The sequence below is a fragment of the Oncorhynchus masou genome, chromosome 12 (assembly GCF_036934945.1).
Source record: "Oncorhynchus masou masou isolate Uvic2021 chromosome 12, UVic_Omas_1.1, whole genome shotgun sequence".
NCBI lineage: Eukaryota > Metazoa > Chordata > Actinopteri > Salmoniformes > Salmonidae > Oncorhynchus > Oncorhynchus masou.
The window spans coordinates 334492-353203 of NC_088223.1; the positions used below are offsets into that span (position 1 = coordinate 334492).

Below are 18712 nucleotides of genomic sequence, written 5' to 3' on the forward strand. Positions count from 1 at the left end.
TCTATTGAACACGCCATGAGAATGGAATTCTGTTGAAAAAGGCATTAGATTTGAATTCTATTGAGCACTGCATCAGAATGGAATTCTACTCAACACGGAATCAGAATGAATCAGAATGGAATTCTATTGAGCACGGCATCGGAATGGAATTCTACTCAACATGATTTTGGATTGGAATACTATCGAGCACAGCATCAGAAGGCAATTATTTTCAACACGGCATCAAAATAGAATTCTTTTGAACACGCCATTAGAATGGAATTCTGTTGAAAAAGGCATTTCAATGGAATTCTATTGAACACGGCATTAGAATGGAATTCTATTGAACACGGCATTAGGAATGGAATTCTTTTGAACACGGCATTAGAATGGAATTCTGTTGAACACGGCATTAGAATGGAATTCTATTGAGCACAGCATCAGAATGGAATTCGATTGAACACAGCATCAGAATGGAATTCTATCGAGCAGAGCATCAGATGGCAATTCTTTTCAACACGGCATCAAAATGGAATTCTGTTGAACACAACATTAGAATGGAATTTTGTTGAACACGGCATTAGATTGGAATTCTATTGAGCACTGCATGAGAATGGAATTCTACTCAACACGGAATCAGAGTGAATCAGAATGGAATTCTATTGAGCACAGCATCAGAATGGAATTCTACTCAACACGTAATCAGAATGGAATTCTATTGAGCACGGCATCAGAATGAAATTATACTCACCACGGCATCAGAATGGAATTCTACTCAACACGGCATCAGAATGGAATTCTATTGAGCACGGCATCAGAATGGAATTCTACTCAACACGGCATCAGAGTGGAATTCTAATCAACACTGCATCGGAATGGAATTCTTCTCAACACGATTTCGGATTGGAATTCTATTGAGCATGGAATTCTGATGAACAAGGCATTAAAATGGAATTCTAATGAGCACAGCATCAGAATGGAAATTCAATTGAACACAGCATCAGAATGGAATTCTATCGAGCACAGCATCAGAATGCAATTCTACTCAACATGGCATCAGAATGGAATTATGTTGAACCCGACATTAGAATGAAATTCTGTTGAACACGGCATTAGAATGGAATTCTATTGAACACGGCATTAGAATGTAATTCTTTTGAACACGCCATCAGAATTGAATTCTGTTGAAAAAGTCATTTGAATGGAATTCTATTCAACACGGCATTAGAATGGAATTCTATTGAACACGGCATTAGAATGGAATTCTATTGAACACGCCATTAGAATGGAATTCTTTTGAACACGCCATCAGAATTGAATTCTGTTGAAAAAGGCATTCGAATGGAATTCTATTCAACACGGCATTAGAATGGAATTCTATTGAACACGGCATTAAAATGGAAATCTATTGAGAACATAATTAGAACGGAATTCTACTGAGCACGGCATCAGAATGGAATTCCGTTGAACACGGCATCAGAATGAAATTCCGTTGAACACGGCATCAGAATGAAATTCAGCTGAACACGGCATTAGAATGGGATTCTGTTGAACACGGAATTAGAAAGTAATTCCGCTGAACACCTTATCAGAATGGAATTCCGTTGAACACGGCATCAGAATGGAATTCCGCTGAACACGGCATCAGATTGGAATTCCGTTGAACAAGGCATCAGAATGGAATTCAGCTGAACACGGCATCAGAATGGAATTCAGCTGAACACGGCATTAGAATGGAATTCTGTTGAACACGGAATCCGAATGGAATTCCGCTGAACACGGCATCAGAATGGAATTCTGTTGAACACGGAATCCGAATGGAATTCCGTTGAACACGGCATCAGAATGGAATTCCGTTGAACACGGCATCAGAATGGAAATCAGCTGAACACAGCATGAGAATGAAATTCTGTTGAACACGGCATCAGAATAGATTTCCCCTGAACACCGCATCAGAATTGAATTCCATTGAACACGGCATCAGAATGAAATTTAGCTGATCACGGCATTAGAATGGAATTCTGTTGAACACGGCATCAGAATGGAATTCCGTTGAACACGGCATCAGAATTGAATTCAGAGGAACACGGCATCAGCATGGAATTCCGCTGAACACTTTATCAGAATGGAATTCCGCTGAACACGGCATCAGAATGGAATTCAAATGAAAACGGCATTAGAATGGAATTCTTCTGAACACGGCATCAGAATGGAATTCCGTTGAAAACTTTATCAGAATTGAATTCCGCTGAACACGACATCAGAATGGAATTCTACTCAACACGGCATTAGATTGGAATTCTACTCAACCCGGCATCAGAATGGAATTCTATTGATCACGGCATCAGAATGGAATTCTAGTCAACACGGCATTAGAATGGAATTCTAGTCAACACGGCATTTGAATGGAATTCTATGGAACAGAGCATTAGAATGGAATTCTATTGAATACGGCATCAGAATGGATTTCTATTGATCATGGCATCAGAATGGAATACTATTGAACACGGCATTAGAATGGAATTCTATTTATCACGCCATTAAAATGGAAATCTATTGAGCACATAATTAGAACGTAATTCTACTGAGCACGGCATCAGAATGGAATTCTGTTGAACACGGCATCAGAATGAAATTCAGGTGAACACGGCATTAGAATGGAATTGTGTTGAACCCGGAATCAGAATGGAATTCAGCTGAACACGGCATCAGAATGGAATTCCGCTGAACACTTTATCAGAATGGAATTCTGTTGAACACGGCATCAGAATGGAATTCAGCTGAACACGGCATCAGAATGGAATTCAGCTGAACACTGCATTAGAATGGAATTATGTTGAACACAGCATCAGAATGGAATTCAAATGAACACGGCATCAGAATGGAATGCAAATGAAAACGGCATTAGAATGGAATTCTGTTGAACACGGCATCAGAATGGAATTCCGTTGAAAACTTTATCAGAATGGAATTCCGCTGAACACGGCATTAGAATGGAATTCCGTTGAAAACTTTATCAGAATTGAATTCATCTGAACACGGCGTCAGAATGGAATTCCGTTGAACACGGCATCAGACTGGAATTCAGAGGAACACGGCATCAGCATGGAATCCCGCTGAACACTTTATCAGAATGGAATTCAAATGAAAACGGCATCAGAATGGAATTCAGCTGAACACGGCATCAGAATTGAATTCCGCTGAACATGACATCAGAATGGAATTCTACTCAACACGGCATTAGATTGGAATTCTACTCAACCCGGCATCAGAATGGAATTCTATTGATCACGGCATCAGAATGGAATTCTAGTCAACACGGCATTAGAATGGAATTCTAGTCAACACGGCATTTGAATGGAATTCTATTGAACAGAGCATTAGAATGGAATTCTATTGAATACGGCATCAGAATGGATTTCTATTGATCATGGCATCAGAATGGAATACTATTGAACACGGCATTAGAATGGAATTCTATTGATCACGCCATTAAAATGGAAATCTATTGAGCACATAATTAGAACGTAATTCTACTGAACACGGCATCAGAATGAAATTCAGGTGAACACGGCATTAGAATGGAATTGTGTTGAACCCGAATCAGAATGGAATTCAGATGAACACGGCATCAGAATGGAATTCCGCTGAACACTTTATCAGAATGGAATTCCGTTGAACACGGCATCAGAATGGAATTCAGCTGAACACGGCATCAGAATGGAATTCAGCTGAACACTGCATTAGAATGGAATTCTGTTGAACACATCATCAGAATGGAATTCAAATGAACACGGCATCAGAATGGAATGCAAATGAAAACGGCATTAGAATGGAATTCTGTTGAACACGGCATCAGAATGGAATTCCGTTGAAAACTTTATCAGAATGGAATTCCGCTGAACACGGCATTAGAATGGAATTCCGTTGAAAACTTTATCAGAATTGAATTCAGCTGAACACGGCGTCAGAATGGAATTCCGTTGAACACGGCATCAGAATGGAATTCCGTTGAATACCGCATCAGAATGGAATTCCGTTGAATACCGCATCAGAATGGAATTCAGCTGAACACGGCATCAGAATGGAATTCCGTTGAACACGGCATCAGAATGGAATTCCGTTGAATACCGCATCAGAATGGAATTCAGCTGAACACGGCATCAGAATGGAATTCCGTTGAACACGGCATCAGAATGGAATTCCGTTGAACACGGCGTCAGAATGGAATTCAGCTGAACACGGCATCAGAATGGAATTCTGTTGAACACGGCATCAGAATGGAATTCTGTTGAACACGGCATCAGAATGGAATTCCGCTGAACACGACATCAGAATGGAATTCTACTCAACACCGCATTAGATTGGAATTCTACTCAACCCGGCATCAGAATGGAATTCTATTGATCACGGCATCAGAATGGAATTCTATTGATCACGGCATCAGAATGGAATTCCGCTGAACACGGCATCAGAATGGAATTCCCGCTGAACACGGCATCAGAATGGAAATCAGCTGAACACAGCATGAGAATGGAATTCTGTTGAATACGGCATCAGAATAGATTTCCCCTGAACACCGCATCAGAATTGCATTCCGTTGAACACGGCATCACAATGGAATTCAGCTGAACACGACATCAGAATGGAATTCTGTTGAACACGGCATCAGAATGGAATTCCGTTGAACACAGCATCAGAATGAAATTCAGCTGAACACGGCATTAGAATGGAATTCTGTTGAACACGGCATCAGAATGGAATTCCGCTGAACACGGCATCAGAATGAAATTCAGCTGAACACGGCATTAAAATGGAAATCTATTGAGAACATAATTAGAACGGAATTCTACTGAGCACGGCATCAGAATGGAATTCCGTTGAACACGGCATCAGAATGAAATTCCGTTGAACACGGCATCAGAATGAAATTCAGCTGAACACGGCATTAGAATGGGATTCTGTTGAACACGGAATTAGAAAGTAATTCCGCTGAACACCTTATCAGAATGGAATTCCGTTGAACACGGCATCAGAATGGAATTCCGTTGAACAAGGCATCAGAATGGAATTCAGCTGAACACGGCATCAGAATGGAATTCAGCTGAACACGGCATTAGAATGGAATTCTGTTGAACACGGAATCCGAATGGAATTCCGCTGAACACGGCATCAGAATGGAATTCCGTTGAACACGGCATCAGAATGGAAATCAGCTGAACACAGCATGAGAATGAAATTCTGTTGAACACGGCATCAGAATAGATTTCCCCTGAACACCGCATCAGAATTGAATTCCATTGAACACGGCATCAGAATGAAATTTAGCTGATCACGGCATTAGAATGGAATTCTGTTGAACACGGCATCAGAATGGAATTCCGTTGAACACGGCATCAGAATTGAATTCAGAGGAACACGGCATCAGCATGGAATTCCGCTGAACACTTTATCAGAATGGAATTCCGCTGAACACGGCATCAGAATGGAATTCAAATGAAAACGGCATTAGAATGGAATTCTTCTGAACACGGCATCAGAATGGAATTCCGTTGAAAACTTTATCAGAATTGAATTCCGCTGAACACGACATCAGAATGGAATTCTACTCAACACGGCATTAGATTGGAATTCTACTCAACCCGGCATCAGAATGGAATTCTATTGATCACGGCATCAGAATGGAATTCTAGTCAACACGGCATTAGAATGGAATTCTAGTCAACACGGCATTTGAATGGAATTCTATTGAACAGAGCATTAGAATGGAATTCTATTGAATACGGCATCAGAATGGATTTCTATTGATCATGGCATCAGAATGGAATACTATTGAACACGGCATTAGAATGGAATTCTATTTATCACGCCATTAAAATGGAAATCTATTGAGCACATAATTAGAACGTAATTCTACTGAGCACGGCATCAGAATGGAATTCTGTTGAACACGGCATCAGAATGAAATTCAGGTGAACACGGCATTAGAATGGAATTGTGTTGAACCCGGAATCAGAATGGAATTCAGCTGAACACGGCATCAGAATGGAATTCCGCTGAACACTTTATCAGAATGGAATTCTGTTGAACACGGCATCAGAATGGAATTCAGCTGAACACGGCATCAGAATGGAATTCAGCTGAACACGGCATCAGAATGGAATTCAGCTGAACACCGCATCAGAATGGAATTCAGCTGAACACGGCATCAGAATGGAATTCAGCTGAACACTGCATTAGAATGGAATTATGTTGAACACAGCATCAGAATGGAATTCAAATGAACACGGCATCAGAATGGAATGCAAATGAAAACGGCATTAGAATGGAATTCTGTTGAACACGGCATCAGAATGGAATTCCGTTGAAAACTTTATCAGAATGGAATTCCGCTGAACACGGCATTAGAATGGAATTCCGTTGAAAACTTTATCAGAATTGAATTCAGCTGAACACGGCGTCAGAATGGAATTCCGTTGAACACGGCATCAGACTGGAATTCAGAGGAACACGGCATCAGCATGGAATCCCGCTGAACACTTTATCAGAATGGAATTCAAATGAAAACGGCATCAGAATGGAATTCAGCTGAACACGGCATCAGAATTGAATTCCGCTGAACATGACATCAGAATGGAATTCTACTCAACACGGCATTAGATTGGAATTCTACTCAACCCGGCATCAGAATGGAATTCTATTGATCACGGCATCAGAATGGAATTCTAGTCAACACGGCATTAGAATGGAATTCTAGTCAACACGGCATTTGAATGGAATTCTATTGAACAGAGCATTAGAATGGAATTCTATTGAATACGGCATCAGAATGGATTTCTATTGATCATGGCATCAGAATGGAATACTATTGAACACGGCATTAGAATGGAATTCTATTGATCACGCCATTAAAATGGAAATCTATTGAGCACATAATTAGAACGTAATTCTACTGAACACGGCATCAGAATGAAATTCAGGTGAACACGGCATTAGAATGGAATTGTGTTGAACCCGGAATCAGAATGGAATTCAGATGAACACGGCATCAGAATGGAATTCCGCTGAACACTTTATCAGAATGGAATTCCGTTGAACACGGCATCAGAATGGAATTCAGCTGAACACGGCATCAGAATGGAATTCAGCTGAACACTGCATTAGAATGGAATTCTGTTGAACACATCATCAGAATGGAATTCAAATGAACACGGCATCAGAATGGAATGCAAATGAAAACGGCATTAGAATGGAATTCTGTTGAACACGGCATCAGAATGGAATTCCGTTGAAAACTTTATCAGAATGGAATTCCGCTGAACACGGCATTAGAATGGAATTCCGTTGAAAACTTTATCAGAATTGAATTCAGCTGAACACGGCGTCAGAATGGAATTCCGTTGAACACGGCATCAGAATGGAATTCCGTTGAATACCGCATCAGAATGGAATTCCGTTGAATACCGCATCAGAATGGAATTCAGCTGAACACGGCATCAGAATGGAATTCCGTTGAACACGGCATCAGAATGGAATTCCGTTGAATACCGCATCAGAATGGAATTCAGCTGAACACGGCATCAGAATGGAATTCCGTTGAACACGGCATCAGAATGGAATTCCGTTGAACACGGCGTCAGAATGGAATTCAGCTGAACACGGCATCAGAATGGAATTCTGTTGAACACGGCATCAGAATGGAATTCTGTTGAACACGGCATCAGAATGGAATTCCGCTGAACACGACATCAGAATGGAATTCTACTCAACACGGCATTAGATTGGAATTCTACTCAACCCGGCATCAGAATGGAATTCTATTGATCACGGCATCAGAATGGAATTCTGTTGAACACGGCATCAGAATGGAATTCCCGCTGAACACGGCATCAGAATGGAAATCAGCTGAACACGGCATTAGAATGGAATTCCGTTGAACACAGCATCAGAATGAAATTCAGCTGAACACGGCATCAGAATGGAATTCTGTTGAACACGGCATCAGAATGGAATTCCGCTGAACACGGCATCAGAATGAAATTCAGCTGAACACGGCATTAGAATGGAATTCTGTTGAACACGGCATCAGAATGGAATTCCGCTGAACACGGCATCAGAATGAAATTCAGCTGAACACGGCATTAGAATGGAATTCTGTTGAAAACGGCATCAGAATGTAATTCAAATGAACACGGCATCAGAATGGAATTCAAAATGAAAACGGCATTAGAATGGAATTCTGTTGAACACGGCATCAGAATGGAATTCAGCTGAACACGGCATCAGAATGGAATTCCGCTGAACACTTTATCAGAATGGAATTCAGCTGAACACGGCATCAGAATGGAATTCCGTTGAACACGGCGTCAGAATGGAATTCCGTTGAACACGGCATCAGAATGGAATTCCGTTGAACACGGCGTCAGAATGGAATTCAGCTGAACACGGCATCAGAATGGAATTCTGTTGAACACGGCATCAGAATGGAATTCTGTTGAACACGGCATCAGAATGGAATTCCGCTGAACACGACATCAGAATGGAATTCTACTCAACACGGCATTAGATTGGAATTCTACTCAACCCGGCATCAGAATGGAATTCTATTGATCACGGCATCAGAATGGAATTCTGTTGAACACGGCATCAGAATGGAATTCCCGCTGAACACGGCATCAGAATGGAAATCAGCTGAACACAGCATGAGAATGGAATTCTGTTGAATACGGCATCAGAATAGATTTCCCCTGAACACCGCATCAGAATTGCATTCCGTTGAACACGGCATCACAATGAAATTCAGCTGAACACGGCATTAGAATGGAATTCTGTTGAACACGGCATCAGTATGGAATTCCGCTGAACACGGCATCAGAATGAAATTCAGCTGAACACGGCATTAGAATGGAATTCTGTTGAAAACGGCATCAGAATGTAATTCAAATGAACACGGCATCAGAATGGAATTCAAAATGAAAACGGCATTAGAATGGAATTCTGTTGAACACGGCATCAGAATGGAATTCCGCTGAACACTTTATCAGAATGGAATTCAGCTGAACACGGCATCAGAATGGAATTCCGTTGAACACGGCGTCAGAATGGAATTCCGTTGAACACGGCATCAGAATGGAATTCCATTGAACACCACATCAGAATGGAATTCAGCTGAACACGGCATCAGAATGGAATTCTGTTGAACACGGCATCAGAATGGAATTCCGTTGAACACGGCGTCAGAATGGAATTCTGTTGAACACGGCATCAGAATGGAATTCTGTTGAACACGGCATCAGAACTAAATACTTTTTTGCCCCACTGTATATAATAGGCGGTGTCAGAGGAAAGCCCATAAAATTGTCAAAGACTCCAGTCACCAAAGTTATAGAATGTTTTCTCTGCTACCGCACGGCAAGAGGTTCTGGAGCCCCAAGTCTAGGACCAAAAGGCTCCTCAACAGCTTCTACCCCCAAGCCATAAGACTGCTGAACAATTCATAAAAATCGTCACCAGACAATTTACATTGACCCCCCCCCCCCTTGTACACTACTACTACTGTTTATTATCTATGCATAGTCACTTCACCCCCACCTACATGTACAGATTGCCTCAACTAACCTGTACCCCTGCACACTGACTCTGTACCGGTACCCCCTGTATATAGCCTCGTTATTCTTATTGTCTTACTTTTTATTATTACCTTTTATTTTAGTCTACTTGGTAAATATTTTCTTAACTCTTCTTGAACTGCGCTGTTGGTTAAGGGCCTGTAAGTTAGCATTTCACGGTAAAGTCTACACTTGTTGTATTCGGATCATATGGCAAATAAAGTTTGATTTGTTTTGAATTCTATTGAACACAGCATTAGAATGGTATTCTATTGAACACCACATTAGCATGGAATTGAATGAATCTAATAGGCTGGTGTTTCCAGACTTTCTAGTCTTGTTCTTTACTCAAACTGGTGTGAGAAGGACAAATATCCAGGCATGAATGTCTGTATTGCTCTGTGTTTGTGAATGTTGGGTTTAAACATTTGCAGGACAATCAATCAGTAAATCAATCAATCAATCAATCAGCTAACTCTCCCCATTGTCCCTTATAGGATCCTGGTGAACATGGACGACAACATCATAGAGCATTACTCTAATGAAGACACCTTCATCCTAAGCATAGAGAGCTATTCTGACGCCTACAAGGTCACACTCACCGAAATATGATGTCTGAAGGACTCTAGGTCTAGGGCCGGGGGGGACAGTACAGAGGGACAGGACAGTACAGGACGACAGGACAGTACAGGAGGACAGGACAGTACAGGAGGACTGAGTGTAGGGTCGGGGGGACAGGACAGTACAGGAGGACTGAGTGTGGGGTCGGGGGGACAGGACAGTACAGGAGGACTGAGTGTAGGGTCGGGGGGACAGGACAGTACAGGAGGACTGAGTGTGGGGTCGGGGGACAGGACAGTACAGGAGGACTGAGTGTAGGGTCGGGGAACAGGACAGTACAGGAGGACTGAGTGTAGGGTCGGGGGGACAGGACAGTACAGGAGGACTGAGTGTAGGGTCGGGGGGACAGGACAGTACAGGAGGACTGAGTGTGTGGTCGGGGGGACAGGACACTACAGGAGGACTGAGTGTGGGGCCGGGGGGACAGGACACTACAGGAGGACTGAGTGTAGGGTCGGGGGGACAGGACAGTACAGGAGGACTGAGTGTAGTGTCGGGGGGACAGGACAGTACAGGAGGACTGAGTGTGGGGCCTACGAGGGACCGGGACCAGAAGCACCGGTTCCAATACAAGAGCCAATGCCGTTTAACAAATCCAGGCGTTTACATTTGTTGGATGACATGAAAATAGAGCTCTTTGGCCAGACATCGAAATGAGAATGTATGAGCTGAAAATAACCTCATACCTACTGGAAAGTATGGTGGTGGATCTTTGATGTTTAGGGGCTATTTACCTTCCACTGGTCCTGGAGCCCTTGTTAAGGTCAACAGCATCATGAACTTTACCCAGTACAAGGACATTTTAGCCAAAAAACCTGGTTAGCTCTGTCAGGAGGCTGAAACTTGGCCGCAAGAGGATCTTCCAGCAAGACAAAAACCTCAAGCTCACAAAATACACAAAGAAATTGTTAATTGGCCACAAAATCAACAGCAATGGACATCTTAGTCTCCAGACTTGAAACCCACTGAAAACCTATGGTTTGATTTGAAGGGGGCCGTCCATAAACCCATTCAAACAATATCAAGGATCTGGAAGGATTCTCTAAAGAGGAATGGTCTCAGATCCCTCCCAATGTGTTCTCCAACATAAAACATTTTAGAAAAAGGCTCAGGGCTGTTATCCTCACAAGGCTGGGTATTGAATGCAAGCTCTAGCCATAGGCGACATACATACAGAGTACACAATAATACAGACATAGTACTCAACACTGCAGACATAGTACTCAACAGAGTACACAACCCTACAGACAGAGTACACAACCCTACAGACAGAGTACTCAACCCTACAGACAGAGTACTCAACCCTACAGACAGAGTACTCAACACTACAGACAGAGTACTCAACACTACAGTCAGAGTACTCAACACTACAGACAGATGGAATATGAACCGATCTCTTCACAGCCTACATGATATAGTTATAGTGTGTTAGTCCCTCAATGGAACAGGTTAACATGTAGAATCCTTGGATGCTGAGTGTAGGGATGTTTTATCTGTTACTTAAACCTGTCAGACCCCAATCTAATGAGCTTTAACTGTCAATATAATTAATAATTAATTAATTAATAATTATTTTGCTGTTGTATGTTGAGCATGTATAGTTTTACATGGTTTTGCTAAATGACCATGGATAGTTGATAAAAGGGGTATTTACATTTACATGTTAGTCATTTAGCAGATGCTCTTATCCAGAGAGACGTACAGTTAGTGCTTTTTTTTACACATTTTTTTACACCATTTTAAAGATAAACTTCTCGTTAATCCAACCACAGTGTCCGATTTCAAAAAGGCTTTTCGGCAAAAATTTAATAATCTGAGAACAGCATTCAGCCACAAATGCAAGCCATACCCGCCAAATTGTGGAGTCAACAAAAGTTGTAAATAGCATTGTAAATCTTCACTTACCTTTGCTGATCTTCGTTGGAATGCACTCCCAGGACTCCCACTTCCACAAGAAATGTTTGTTTTGTTTGATTACGTCCATATTTATGTCCAAATACCTCAGTTTTGTTCGCTCGTTTAGTTCACTATTCCAAAGGCACAATGCCGAGCGCAAAATCCAGAAAAGTCAAAAGAGTTTCATTACAGTTTATGGAAACATGTCAATCGATGTTTAGAATCAATCTTTAGGGTCTTTTCATAATTAATCTTCAATAATATTCCAACCGGACAATAGCGTATTCATGACAGAGGAAAAAGAAGGCACGGCATGGTGACCGTGCAGTGAACAACTGATTGGCCTCAGCCTAGTCCACTTGTTGAAACAGCTCTTATTTGACCACCTTCCACAATAGCAGCCTGAAACAACTTTCTAAAGACTGTTGACATTCGCTGGAAGCCTTGGGAAGTGCAATCTGGCCCCATAGGCACAGCGTATTGGATAGGCAATCACTTAAATGAAACTACAAACCTCAGATTTCCCACTTCCTGGTTGGATTTGTCTCAGGTTTTCGCCTACCATATGAGTTCTGTTATACTCACAGACATTATTCAAACAGTTTTAGAAACCTCAGAGTGTTTTCTATCAAATACTACTAATAAAATGCATATATTAGCATCTGGGACAGAGTAGCAGGCAATTTACTCTGGGCACCTTATTCATCCAAGCTACTCAATACTGCCCCCTGTCACCAAGAAGTTTTAAGATAGCTCGTTGGGGCAACTGTATATATTTTTTTATTTTTTTTATTTTACCTTTATTTTACTAGGCAAGTCAGTTAAGAACAAATTCTTATTTTCACAGTCATATCACAGTCATAGTAAGTCCAGAGTCAGAGCTTGAACGTGGGGGAAAAGTCAAGTGCGAGTGTTTGTTCATGAAAGGCATTTTTTTATTCAGTGTATTGTAATGTTGTATATACATTTAAGAAAATATAAGTATACTGAATAAAAATATAAATGCAACATGCAACAATTTCAAATATGTTAATGAGTTACAGTTCAAATAAGGTTATCAGGAAATTGAAATAAATAAATTAGGCCCTAATCTATGGATTTCACGTGGCTGGGCAGGGGTGTAGCTGCCTTAATTTTGTTGGACCCCAGGAAGAGTAGGTGCTGTCTTGGCAGGAACTAATGGGGATCCATAATAAATACAAATACAGCTCCCAGGCTCACCCACTGGGGAGCTAGGCCAAGCCAATCTGAATGACTTTTCCCCCACAAAAGGGTTTTATTACAGACAGAACTCCTCAGTTTCATCAGCTGTGGCTGGTCTCAGATTATCCCGCAGGTGAAGAAGCCGGATATGGAGGGCCTGGGCTGGCGGTTGGTTTGATGTACTGCCAAATGCTCTAAAACGACTTATGGAAAAGAAATGAACATTCAATTCTCTGGCAACAGCTCTGGTGGACATTCCTGCAGTCAGCGTGCACACTCCTTCAAAACTTTAGACATCTGTGGCATTGTGTTGTGTCACAAAACGGCACATTTTAGAGTGGCCTTTTATTGTCCCCAGCACAAAGTGCACCTGTGTAATTATCATGCTGTTTATTCATCTACTTGATATGCCACACCTGTCAGATGGATGGATTATCTTGGCAAAGGACAAATGCTCACTAACAGAAATCAGCTTTTTGTGGATATGGAATAATTTCTGGGATCTTTAATTTCAGTTCATGAAACATGGGACCAACAACTACATGTTGTGTTTTATATTTTTGTTCAGTGTATTGTTCAGTATATTGTTCAGTGTATTTAGTCATGAAAGGTGTATTCAGTGTATTGTACTGTTGTATATAAATATAAGTATTTAGTTCGAGACTAGAGGTGGGCAGCTACAGATGGTCATTATGGACCATGTGTCAAATGCAGCCTGAAATAAAGTCTGTTTGTGCTAACATTCCACTCCTAACTAGTCCCATTTGGCATGTGAAATGGTCCTTGGTTTCAACTGTACTGTGGCTACATGACTTCCCTGTATGGTGGTGAAATGTTATGCTTCATACAGTCATCTGTGTTCATATTGTTTCTGTTCTGCTATCTTATTTATTGTGTTTCTCAGTGATTAGTGACACCTCTCATTGAAAGCCTCCTTTGAGTACTTATTACTGCATTGGTCTTTATTATTATTCTTCCTGTAAACTATTCTGTTTTATAACAGCCACAATAAGCAACATGTTTAATGTTAGCAATGCTTTATTATATGATCGTCCATCAGCCAAAACGTCAGTACTTCCAGGGGTGAAGATGGACACTTGTTGGTTGTTTGGAACGTACTTACAGTATGTTGACAATTGAATAAAAATGTGAAGAAATATCAGCTTGGTAATGTTTCTGCATTGTTAAGAGGGGAACTTAGAGAAGTGTGTTATGTTTGTATGTTATCCACAAAACAAGACACCTGTACATAAAATCTTATTTTATTTTATTTCTTTATAAGATAATCAAAACATAAATACTCTGTATTTAGACACTACTCTGACACATATTGCAACAAAGTAACAATAACAAATCTACAAAATTATACAATGACAAACAGTTTGTTCGGCAGATAACAATTGTATAGGATAAATTGATACAATACAGTTTTTTTTGTATATACACACTATATATACAAAAGTATGTGGACACCCCTTCAAATTAGTGGATTTGGCTATTTCAGCAACACCCGTTGCTAACAAGTGTATAGCATCAAGCACACAGCCATGCAATCTCCATAGACAAACATTGGCAGTAGAATGGCCTTACTGATGTGCTCAGTGACTTTCAATGTGGCACCGTCATAGGATGCCACCTTTCCAACAAGTCAGTTAATCAAATTTCTGCCCTGCTAGAGGTGCCCCGGGCATCTGTAAGTGCTGATATTGTGAAGTGGAAATCTCTGGGAGCAACAATGGCAAAGCCGCCAAGTGATAGGCCACACAAGCTCACAGAACGAGACTGCCGAGTGCTGAAGCGTGTAGCGTGTTAAAAATAGTCGGTCCTCGGTCGTAACACTCACTACTGAGTTCCAAACTACTTCTGGAAGCAACGTCAGCACAAGGGCAGTTCGTCGAGAGCTTAATGAAATGGGTTTACATGGCTGAACAGCCGCACACAAGCCTAAGATCACCATGGGAAATGCCAAGCGTCAGCTGGAGTGGTGTAAAGCTAGCCGCAATTGGACTCTGGAGCAGTGGAGAAGCATTCTCTGGAGATATAAGTCACGCTTCACCATTTGTCAGTCCGATGGACTAATCTGGCAATGGCGGATTCCAGAACAACGCTTCCTGCCCGAATGCATAGAGCCAACTGTAAAGTTTGGTGGAGGATGAATACTGGTCTGGGGCTGCTTTTCGTAGTTTGGGCTAGGCCCCTTAGTTCGTGTGAAAGGACATCTTAATGCTACAGCATACAATGCTACAGCATACAAACATGCCAGACGATTCTGGGCTTCCAATGTTGCGGCGACAGTTTGGGAAAATCCCTTACCTGTTTTAGCATAACAATGCCCCTGTGAACAAATAGTGGTCCAAACAGAAATGGTTTGTCGAGACCAGTGTGGAAGAACTTGACTGAAATGGTCTTACAATGCAAAAAGAATCCTCCCGTCTTGTACCTCAAACCATTTGATCAAACATTCAGTTCTTATCTTATTTACATAGCTAACAGCAGCTCAAAAAACATTCAGTGGTGTACAATAACAAGCCCTGCAGGTGGTGGATGTATTCAGTACTGCAGGTGGTGGATGTATTCAATACTGCAGGTGGTGGATGTATTCAGTACTGCAGGTGGTGGATGTATTCAATACTGCAGGTGGTGGATGTATTCAGTACTGTATAATAACCAGTCCTGCAGGTGGTGGATGTATTCAGTACTGCAGGTGGTGGATGTATTCAGCCCTGCAGGTGGGGGATGTATTCAATACTGCAGGTGGTGGATGTATTCAATACTGCAGGTGGTGGATGTATTCAGTACTGCAGGTGGTGGATGTATTCAATACTGCAGGTGGTGGATGTATTCAATACTGCAGGTGGTGGATGTATTCAGTACTGCAGGTGGTGGATGTATTCAATACTGCAGGTGGTGGATGTATTCAATACTGCAGGTGGTGGATGTATTCAGTACTGCAGGTGGTGGATGTATTCAATACTGCAGGTGGTGGATGTATTCAGTACTGTAGGTGTTGGATGTATACAGTACTGTATAATAACCAGTACTGCAGGTGGTGGATGTATACAGTACTGTAGGTGGTGGATGTATACAGTACTGTAGGTGGTGGATGTATTCAGTACTGTAGGTGGTGGATGTATACAGTACTGTAGGTGGTGGATGTATTCAGTACTGTAGGTGGTGGATGTATACAGTACTGCAGGTGGTGGATGTATTCAGTACTGTAGGTGGTGGATGTATACAGTACTGTAGGTGGTGGATGTATTCAGTACTGTAGGTGGTGGATGTATACAGTACTGTAGGTGGTGGATGTATTCAGTACTGTAGGTGGTGGATGTATACAGTACTGCAGGTGGTGGATGTATTCAGTACTGTAGGTGGTGGATGTATACAGTACTGTAGGTGGTGGATGTATACAGTACTGTAGGTGGTGGATGTATTCAGTACTGCAGGTGGTGGATGTATTCAGTACTGTAGGTGGTGGATGTATTCAGTACTGCAGGTGGTGGATGTATTCAGTACTGTAGGTGGTGGATGTATACAGTACTGCAGGTGGTGGATGTATTCAATACTGCAGGTGGTGGATGTATTCAGTACTGTAGGTGGTGGATGTATTCAGTACTGTAGGTGGTGGATGTATACAGTACTGTATAATAACCAGTCCTGCAGGTGGTGGGTTTATTCTTCCATCGGCCCTGGGTATCTGGGAGAGCCTGAAGCCATGATCAGGGACAGAACAGACAGCTCTCCTTCTCTCTATTCGCGTATGGAGTGGGTTACCAAAGTTATCAGGGGTATAGTTCCCTACTGTTCTCATGCATTTTAGTGGGTTAAGGGGATACTTTGTGTGCTTCAGTACATAATATTATGGTCATATGTTATTTGGAATATATATATATATATATATATATATATATATATATATATATATATATATATATATATATATATATATATACAGTTGAAGTCGGAAGTTTACATACACCTTAGCCGACTACATTTAAACTCAGTTCTTCACAATTCCTGACATTTATTCCTAGTAAAAATTCCCTGTTTTAGATGAATTAGGATCACCACTTTATTTTAAGAATGTGAAATGTCAGAATAATAGTAGAGAGAATTATTTATTTCAGCTTTTATTTATTTCATCACATTCCCAGGGGGTCAGAAGTTTACATACACTCAATTAGTACTTGGTAGCATTGCTTTTAAATTGTTTCACTTGGTTCGTGTGTTTTGGGTAGCTGGGTGAATTTTGGGATGAATTTTGGCCCATTCCTCCTGACAGAGCTGGTGTAACTGAGTCAGGTTGGTAGGCCTCCTTGCTCGCACACACTTTTTCAGTACTGTCCACAAATTTTCTATGGGATTGAGGTCAGGCCTTTGGAATGGCCACTCCAATACATTGACTTTGTTGACCTTAAGCCATTTTGCCACAATTCTGGAAGTATGCTTGGGGTCATTGTCCATTTGGAAGACCCATTTGCGACCAAGCTTTAACTTCCTGACCGATGTCTTGAGATGTTGCTTCTAAATATCCACATAATTTTCCATCCTCGTGAAGCCATCTATTTTGTGAAGTGCACCAGTCCCTCCTGCAGCAAAGCACCCCCACAACATGATGCTGCCACCCCCGTGCTTCACGGTTGGGATGGTGTCTTTGGCTTGCAAGCCTCCCCCTTTTCCTCCAAACAGAATGACGATCATTATGGCCAAACAGTTCCATTTTTGTTTCATCAGACCAGAGGACATTTCTCCAAAATGTATGATCTTTGTGCCCATGTGCAGTTGCAAACAGTAGTCTGGCTTTTTTTGTGGTGGTTTTGGAGCAGTGGCTTCTTCCTTGCTGAGCGGCCTTTCAGGTTATGTCGATATAGGACTCGTTTTACTGTGGAAATAGATACTTCGTACCTGTTTCCTCGAGCATCTTCACAAGGTCCTGTTGTTCTGGGATTGATTAGCACTTTTTGCACCAAAGTACGTTCATATCTAGGAGACAGAACGCGTCTCCTTCCTTAGCGGTATGTTGGCTGCGTGGTCCCATGGTGTTTATACTTGCGTACTATTGTTTGTACAGATGAAGTTGGTACCTTCAGACGTTTGGAAATTGCTCCCAATGATGAACCAGACTTGTGGAGGTCAACAATCTTATTTTAGATGTCTTGGCTGATTTCTTTTGATTTTCCCATGATGTCGAGCAACGAGGCAGAGTTTGAAGGTAGGCCTTGAAATACATCCACAGGTACACCTCCAATTGACTCAAACTTCTAAAGCCATGACATAATTTTCTGGAATTTTTCAAACTGTTTAAAGGCACAGTTAACTTAGTGTATGTAAACTTCTGACCCACTGGAATTGTGATACAGTGAATTTTTAGTGAAATAATCTGTCTGTAAACAATTGTTGGAAAA

At 41.4% G+C, this 18712-nt stretch overlaps 1 protein-coding gene across 1 annotated transcript in view; it reads left to right on the forward strand.

The window, feature by feature from the left end:
- The window catches only part of grhl2b (grainyhead-like transcription factor 2b), a 154121-nt gene extending 139655 nt beyond the window's left edge, over nucleotides 1-14466 (forward strand). Inside the window, exon 16 of the mRNA XM_064979418.1 lies at nucleotides 10085-14466. Within this exon, the coding sequence (XP_064835490.1) occupies nucleotides 10085-10199 (115 nt within the window). The 3' untranslated portion in view covers nucleotides 10200-14466. The remainder of the gene's footprint in view (nucleotides 1-10084) is intronic.
- The last annotated feature ends 4246 nt before the right edge of the window (nucleotides 14467-18712 follow it).